At 35.2% G+C, this 8,799-nt stretch overlaps 1 protein-coding gene across 1 annotated transcript; it reads right to left on the reverse strand.

The window, feature by feature from the left end:
* Positions 1-4,568: 4,568 nt before the first annotated feature.
* Positions 4,569-5,631, reverse strand: LOC107748040 (tripartite motif-containing protein 16-like). The gene is made up of 2 exons (XM_016562695.1): positions 5,520-5,631; positions 4,569-5,292 (listed from the first exon to the last, which is right to left on the reverse strand). Exons 1-2 carry the CDS (start codon positions 5,629-5,631, stop codon positions 4,781-4,783), a joined length of 624 nt encoding a protein of 207 aa, XP_016418181.1. The 3' UTR covers positions 4,569-4,780.
* Positions 5,632-8,799: the final 3,168 nt, after the last annotated feature.

Genomic DNA, 8,799 nt, shown 5'->3' on the forward strand with positions numbered 1-8,799 from the left:
CATAGATCATTGAATCTGATTAGACCGTTAGCATCTCGCTCAAAAATGACCAAAGAGTTTCTATATTTTTCCTATTTAAAACTTGACTCTTCTGTAGTTACATCGTGTACTAAGACTGACGGAAAATGAAAAACTGCGATTTTCTAGGCCGATATGGCTAGGAACTATACTCTCATTCCGGCGTAATAATCAAGGAACTTTGCTGCCGTACCATGGGTGCAGCAGGCGCAATGATATTACGCAGCGCCTGAAAATAGTCCCCAGCACGCTCCCTGTGCAAGCAGGTGGTCACGATGGTTATGCTGACGGAAGTTAGCCTATTTTCAGGCGCTGCGTAATATCATGTTTTAAAATGGATTCGAAAATGGTAAAACTCAACTGTTTATCTCTAGGGGAGTTGGAAAATGAGCCTATTTTCAAAAATAGTGGAGTGTTCCTTTAAGCATATCCTAATTTACTTTTATATTTATGCACTTTATGCACCCTCAGACCTTCCAACATGTAGATACATTTTTTCTTCATCAAAACTTGGAGAAATGCATCACTTGCTCAGCAATGGATCCTCTGCAGTGAATGGGTGCCGTCAGAATGAGAGTCCAAACAGCTGATAAAAACATCACAGTAATCCACAAGTAATCCACACCACTCCAGCCCATCAGTTAACATCTGGAGAAGTGAAAAGCAGTGTGTTTCAAAGAAACAAATCCACCTTTAAGACGTTTTTAACTTTAAACCATTGTTTCTGGCTAAAACACGAGTACTCTAGTATACATAATATTATTTCCCCCAGTGAAAAACTCATCAGGAGAGAAATCTGCACAGATCAAGCACCGTTTACAAGCTAACACAGTTCTAAACAAATATTTGGGTGGATTTTGATGTGAGAGACAAAAGGAGATGGACTTTTTCCCTGCCTGGAGGAAACGTTATTGTGGATTATGGACTCGTATTTTAGCCAGAAGCAACGGTTTAAATTTAAAACTCCTTAATGATTAATTTGTTTCTTACAAACACGCAGCTTTTCACTTCACAAGACATTAACTGATGGACTGAAGTGGTGTGGATTATTGTGATTTTTGTTTGGACTCTGATTCTGACGGCACCCATTCACTGCAGAGGATCCATTGGTGAGCAAGTGATGGAATGCTACATTTCTCCAAATCTGATGAAGAAACAAACTCATCTACATCTTGGACAGCCTGAGGGTGAATGCAATTTTCAGCAAATTTCCATTTTTGGAGGAACTATTCCTTTAAATGACATGCATTCCCTATGAATCCTGGCATTGCAAGCGCCTTGCGCTACTGTTTGTTTTTGCTAATTTGTCATGTGAGGAGGAAATTGCATTTAACGAAAAAAAATGAAAGAAAGGCAAATGGATTTGACTCCTTTCAAAAACGAATAATAGTGAGGGCGTTACGCATGTGTATCAGTGACAAAACAGGATATATAGTGTCCACAATGAGTGACTATGACATGACAGCACAAACAACATCATTCTAATAGACTGATCATTATAGCACTGGAAAAACAAGAGTTTCATCCATCAGTCAATGTGCTGCGAACAAAGCCACTGCAAGTGTGAACAGACTGCTTGTGTGTGTGTGTGTGTTTCTCCCAGGAGGCTCACCACCACACTTTTCACACTGCCACCCCCGCAGCTAAAGATGCTCAGAGCCGCGGTGGTTTTTCTGTCTAACTACCACCAGGCAACAAACCTTTACTGTACATGCTAATAAAAGGACGACTTCCAAACCAAATGAATACATACTTAAAGAGATTTTAGAGACTGCTCTTATCCAAACTCTTAATTTAACAAGAAATCTGAATCATTGTAGAGATCGTCTATAAAAAAACAAGCAGATGGACCACCCAGAATCACTGTAGAGAAACTAAACCGACTATATGCCACCTGCATCAAACCAGCACACAGACTATAATCGCTGATTATACTTAATATATTCTGACAGTCATATATCAATGAAATATCACAACTTTACAGACTGATTTGAATCAAAATTCTATCATATTGTGATTCACAGGGTTTGGATGATATTATATAGGCTACATTATGGCTTCACATACGAAAATACATATATTATCAAAGTGCAAATTGGGCCCATTTTACCCTGAGAAGTCTCCGTAATCTGCAGTACAACAGAAAGGTTGTCAGATTAATCTGGAGAATCACAAGTTATAGTTTTAAAAGCTGATCTCTTACAAAAAGTACCACAGAGATACAGAACAATGATGGTATCAAGCCACGGTACGGAATGCATACGGTTTTTCTTCACCATGGTATTTATGGAGTTGCTTTAAAGAATAACATGATATTACCGTAGTAAACATCCAAAAAAGCATGGCGATACATTTAAGTGGCAGTACCATGTAAAACTGATGATATGCAATAGTCTATATTATATACAGTTCGATAGTAATATCATGGTACTGCCACGGTACACATCCAAGCTAAAAAGCATGGTAATACTTAAGTATTTTTGTTAGATATATAGGAAAACTGAATATCTATCTATCTACTGAAAGTACTGTGGTGATTCCTGCTACCATGGTACAGTAACAAAAGTACTTTTGCTTGTGGCTTCTTAGCAATCTATCCTCCTATTCCTAAAAATACTGTGGCAGTATCATGTGACACTGATGGTGTCAGATACAATAGTAATACTATGGTACTGAATGATGATCATATTTATATACAGTACCATAGTAATTTAAAGAACATCATGGTATTACCATGGTACACATCCAAACAAAAAGCACTTTTTGTTAGTCTTTTTATCCATCCAAATATCTACCCTGAATCCTGAAAGTACTGTGGTGAAAAAACATGGTATTGAATTATTACCAATATGGTACTCCAAAGAATACCAGATGAGACTAGATAGATTTTTCAAATATGACCATGAAACATGACATCTTAAAAATAAGGTATTACCATGGTACACGCCCAAATCATGGTAACATCACGATACTTTTTAATTAGTGTATGATGATGACAGAAAAAGAGTAACTTTACCTTCTCCGTTAATAGCTCTTCTCCTTTGCGTCCATCATCATCAGGTTGGTGAATTCAGGCGCGCTTTCAGGCGCACTGGGGCTTGTGATGATATGTTTGATCTGATGATATGAGGAGTTTGATATGATTAAATGATCCTCCGTGTTCACCACATTCTGATTCACGCGCAACTTTCCCCACGCGCCACAAACTCTTGTGTCACTGCGTGCGCAGTTGCAGGCTAAAAAAAATAATATCTTAGCCAAATCAAAATAAAATGGTAACTTACGAATATTTGGTACTAAAATATAAAATCAAATAGAATGGATCATTTCAATCATTCTTTGTCGCGGTTATCGGCTACAATAAAATTAACTGAGAATTATAGATAAAAGAAAGGAACACGAACATGCAAACACTGAAATATGTTACTGAGCTCATAAATGAGATATAAATCACGAGTGGAAGTGTTGAAGACACAGCCCACACGAGGCGCGCGCTGGAGCACTGCCTGCGTTTCACGTGATATCCGCTGGATGTCGCCAGAGGAGAGAGAGCGAGAGAGAGAGAGAGAGAGAGAGAGAGAGAGAACGCGCGCGAACGAGAACGAGGAGCGTTAGATGATAGACAGGTCGTCAGACGACAGACAGTTCTGCTAAAGATAACTAAAACATGTTATAACAATATAAAATGCTTGAAAAAGATTAGTATACTTTATTAACCCCATTCGGTCCACCGCAGGAACACGCTATCATATACTCTAATGGACATTTTGACATCCATCGTTTCCAAATGTAAGGTAGGCTAATTGAAATCTCTGTCACGTACCGTTATGGGTTTGCAGGGTTTGCAAATTAAATACAACAGGAAAGTTGTGTGAATAGTAGGCCTACCTGCTAAAGGTACACTGTAAAAAAGGATTGTGATTTTAACAGTAAATGACTGTAAAATGCTACAGTAAAAACCTGTTAACTGGTTAACAGTAAGTTTCCATACTATATTCGGTGAATAAATGTAATTACATTTAATGTGATTTCACAGTAAAATACTGTTAAAAATACGTTTTTTGGAAGTGAAAAAGAAAAAGTCATCAGCAAAACTCATTGTATAAAGCCAGTGTCCGGCTGTTCTGCAAGTAACAGTCTCTCTTGTTTAAGATTCAAGTCGGTCCATCTGTCATGTAAATGTTGTTACTGAAAAGTTGCATGATATATCACGAAGAATATTTTAATCAACACCGAGAATATTCACAAGACTACACAGAAAATGTAATCATATTTAACATTGAACCAAGAAAGAACTGAACAATCATGTGTATAAATACACAAGAGCAAAAAAACGAACTGAAAGAGACAACAGGTGACAACAATTATTAACTAAGGAAACAATAAGAGGGAGTAAATAAGGTTAAAAGGAAACTTAAGAAATGTGTAAATATGAACAGAAATACAGCTAAATTTAATTAAACAAAAAAATTAATTTAATTTTATTTATTCATTTTGTTTACATGTGTTACCCTTGAATTGGAAAGTTACAATTTTGTGTAAGAGCTCATTATTGGTTTCCTGAAGGTGTTTACTGACAATTGTCTTGTTTATTGCAGATTGGTTCAATAGATACTCTTCTTATAATGAGAAGAATGTTTGTCTATATGAGGATTTATTACACACATTAATTCTGACATGTTATTTCAGTGACAGAGGCTCAGCTGCAGTATTAATGTCATTAAGAAAAAAGAAGAGACTCTCTAGAATCTATACTGATTCATCAACACAGTTTCACTGATCCTTTATAAACAGTAAACCCAGGATAGAGCGGCTGAGTGAATGTGGTCTGGACTGTGTGGATGAGGCTCATTGTGTGAGAGACACTGTAGAAGGACAGAGTTCCTGCACTGTGATCCACATACACTCCTATTCTCCTGCTGATGGGCTTTACATGGAGATCAGTCTCTATGTTACTATGTCTGAATGAGTAACTGGAGGAAGAGCAGTACAAACTCCAGGACTGATCATTACGTCCAAACACACACTCAACACCTCCCTTCCTGTTGATGCTCTTATATGAGACTGATATATACACACGTCCACTCCACTCAATCTCACAGTAACAGCGTCCACACACACTCTCTCTACACAGCACCTGCTCCCAAACATCAAATCTGTCTGGATGATCAGGATACAGCTGCTCTGTGTCAGTGAATGTAATCACTCTGTTGCTCTCAGACAGCAGGAGGCGTTTATTCACTGTGTTTGGATCCAGAGTAAGCTGATGGGAATCTGATGGAGATAAAAACACATCAGAATCAGGAATTATGAATCTGTTTGACCATTTCATGCAGCTGAACTCTTCATGTTCAGTGTATCATCAGATTACCAGGTATCCTAAGCAAATCATCATTTACTGCATCAATTAAAACTCTTCTGTCATGTTTTCTTTAACCTTGTACAGGCAGAACAAGAACACAACAAAGTGAGATTTACTGCTTGTTTTCTTTCTGACTTACATTGTAAGAAGTCGGTCCTGATCCTGGGAACAATGTTGGTTAATGTGACTGTGGAAATCAAGACATGAACAGTGTGATTCGCATGGCAAGAGAAAATGATCCCTGCATCCATTCTAATACGATGTTCTACATGAATATCTCATTTATGAAAGCACATGATGAGATCTTTTTGAGCTTGTCTTTGTAAAAATTCTCCAACAGAGAAAAGATATTTTGTCTCTACTGTTTACGGAGCCCAAACCATGAATGTATGCATGAACTGATTAAAGATTTGATTTAATATGAGAGAATATTACTCCGATGTCATTCTGTCCATCATACAAATCCCATTGCTTCAGAAGACTTGGGTTAAACCACTGAAGTTGTATGGATTACTTTTATGCATGAGCAGTTGTATTATATGCACGGAGCCCTGCACATAACATGCACGAGAATAAAATAAAAATGACAAAAGAATAAAATAAAGCATATTTCATTATCTTTGGAACCTTGGAAGAGTTCAATTTGAGCAGATGATTTTAGCATCACTGTCATCGTCAGAACGTATCCCCAGTACATTCCGCATCTGGATCATATTCACAATCTCAACCATATCCTCAAAACTATCGTTTTCAGTGTCTTCAAAATCAATATTTTGATCGCTGGCAGATTATTCACCACATCCACCATCAAATGACAGTGACAATTATATTTGATTGCGTACAGTAACTGTAGAAAAAAGCCATTTAAGCCAGTTCAATCACTTCATCATTGTGTATCAAACATCGCCACCTTGAGGAATAAAGGTGAAGTGCACTTAATTGAGTCATCGGATATTTAATTATTGTTGCATAGGAAAAATATACTTACACTATTACATACCTTGTGTTGCTAGCGACTCTATACACTTTTTACAAATATTTAATTGGAAAACAGACACTCTCTTACATTTTTTTTCCTGGTTATATTGTTTATAATCAATAGAGTAGTGAATAACGTCCCTGGTCACTAAAGACCCAAGGTATTTAAGGAATAAAAGCAGGGGCCCTGTTCTTTCTTTTGATATATTGACTCTTTACAAACAACAAAATGTTCTAGGTGCCTAAAACTCGCAATTGTCTTTTATTATTATTATTATTATTATTATTATACGCTGTAAAAAATTATTGTGATTTTAACAGTAAAAGACTAAAAATGCTACAGTAAAAACCTGTTAACTGGTTAACAGTAAGTTTCCATACTATATTCGGTGAATAAATGTAATTACATTTAATGTAATTTCACAGTAAAATACTGTTAAAAATACGTTTTTTGGAAGTGAAAAAGAAAAAGTCATTTGTATAATTTACAGTGAAAAACCGTAAATTGACACTCCCAGAATTCCCTGGAAGGCCCTTCAAATTTGATGTTTTTTTGTTGAAATAACATGTCTCTTAGTTTTTCTTATCAGTTGTGTACCCTAGGGTTTAATCTTACATCTAATGTTGTTAAATTAATGTTTGTTGCATTATTTCAGTATCGTGTGTCACCGTGATGGGGTTTAGTGTTTGTGTGAGTGACACTGTGCACCTTCTATATAAAAGTATTGCCCTCCTCAGCTCATAGAAAAGCTGTTTTGTGATGAGCTTTGGTTCATCATGTGACTTTCTCATCACCACCAGTTTTTGGTGGTTATCAGTGCATTACAATGGTTCAAAACAGATATTAACACTTCAATATGTTGGTTTATTAACATTACATCAGTTAATGAAATACGGTATTTTATTGTGAATTTTACGGTGAATTTCTGGCAACCACAGCTGCCGGTATTTTACCGTAAATGTCACAGTTTTTTTTTTTACAGTGTATGGTTCAACTTGTAGTCACATAAATTCACTACTTTTATGGTCCTTCAATGCCACAGACCCCCAAGATCATGCCTAAAATGCAGTTACATATCAGCTATAGATTTTCATGTATAAAAATCTAATTTATACTGTGAAAAATATGTATTATAAATGTGCAAAATATTATTTGTACAATACTTTATAGTTATAGTTATTTCTTCTACTCAATATAGTACTATACTGTTATATGCATTGTTTATTTCTTTGTTAATCTATTTTTTATTAAGTAATTTTAATGAAAATATACAAATTAATAATAAAATAAACATTTAATATGTATTCTAATATTTATTATTATTATTTTGTAATTAATAATTTATTTAAAGTTTTCATAATTTATTTAATCTAATTTTTATTAAGTAGCCTATTTAATGTTTTTTTAGTATGCGTTTATTTTAATCTTAATTTTTATATTCATTTATTTTTTTCATTATTTACAGTGTTTCCTCTAAACTTTTCTATGGAATCCCATTACTTTGGGCCCCCTGGGGGTTCCCGTGCCCCGATTTGAAAACCGCTTTTCTATGGTACATTTTATCCTTTTATGAGCTTGACAATAACCCAAGGTCGTCACTTTTGTTGAATGGAAAAGAGCAGTTTGGTGTTCCTACAGAAAAAAATAAAGTCAAATGAGACATAAGAGTAGGGTTGGGTATCGGTTGGGTTTTTTATGATACCTGTGCCAAATCGATACTTTTAAAATGATACCGGTAACTAAACGGTGCCTGAACTGATACGTAAAAAAAAATAGTCGCAAAAGGTCGGTGGATGACATTAAAGAATGGCTTTTTTTATTGAAAATTTTTTTTTTTAAATTGCACAATATATTAAACATTTTAAGTATACGAAAATATACAAATATAAGTAAATACAAAATACAACAAATTTACATAAATTCACAATAAAACCTAAGCCACGTAAGCCAACTATAATAATTTAACACTAAATAACAGTTACAGTACTAATAACAGCAAATTAGTCCGTATTCTTGGCAGGAATGCATCAATACAGTTAACCCACGCTGCAATATATACCTTGGTTTTTAAACTGATTTGCAATTTAAAATTTGATTTTTAAAACAAATTAACAAAGAAAATCCTGTACACTGGAGAAAAACATGGATTATCATATGTCTACTTCAAAATTATTTTGAGAGAAGTATTATCATTCCTATTTTTACCCAAAATAAGATGGACTGGCCATTATTGAGCATTATATTGTCAACATAATGCCAGAGGGTGCCTTCATGCAGAAACTACACATATGCATCACAGAAGTAATAGAACTCATGACGCTTCAGGAAATCCCTAATTTGGACAAAGGCATCGCTGTCGCTGTAAATGAATAAGAAGAACATAGAAACGCTTTGAATACTGAAACATGAAGACAATAAACACTTGACTGTGACAATGTAT

Source organism: Sinocyclocheilus rhinocerous, unplaced genomic scaffold (genome assembly GCF_001515625.1).
Source record: "Sinocyclocheilus rhinocerous isolate Xijiao unplaced genomic scaffold, SAMN03320098_v1.1 scaffold1183, whole genome shotgun sequence".
NCBI lineage: Eukaryota > Metazoa > Chordata > Actinopteri > Cypriniformes > Cyprinidae > Sinocyclocheilus > Sinocyclocheilus rhinocerous.

What these genes read in the sequence shown, in the direction of transcription:
- LOC107748040 (XM_016562695.1), bottom strand. Translation starts at nt 5,631, where the DNA reads ATGGATGCAGGGATCATTTTCTCTTGCCATGCGAATCACACTGTTCAT. An exon ending in CAGGACCGACTTCTTACAAT is followed by an intron (nt 5,293 to 5,519) that starts GTAAGTCAGAAA and finishes TATCTCCATCAG; the next exon opens with ATTCCCATCAGCTTACTCTG.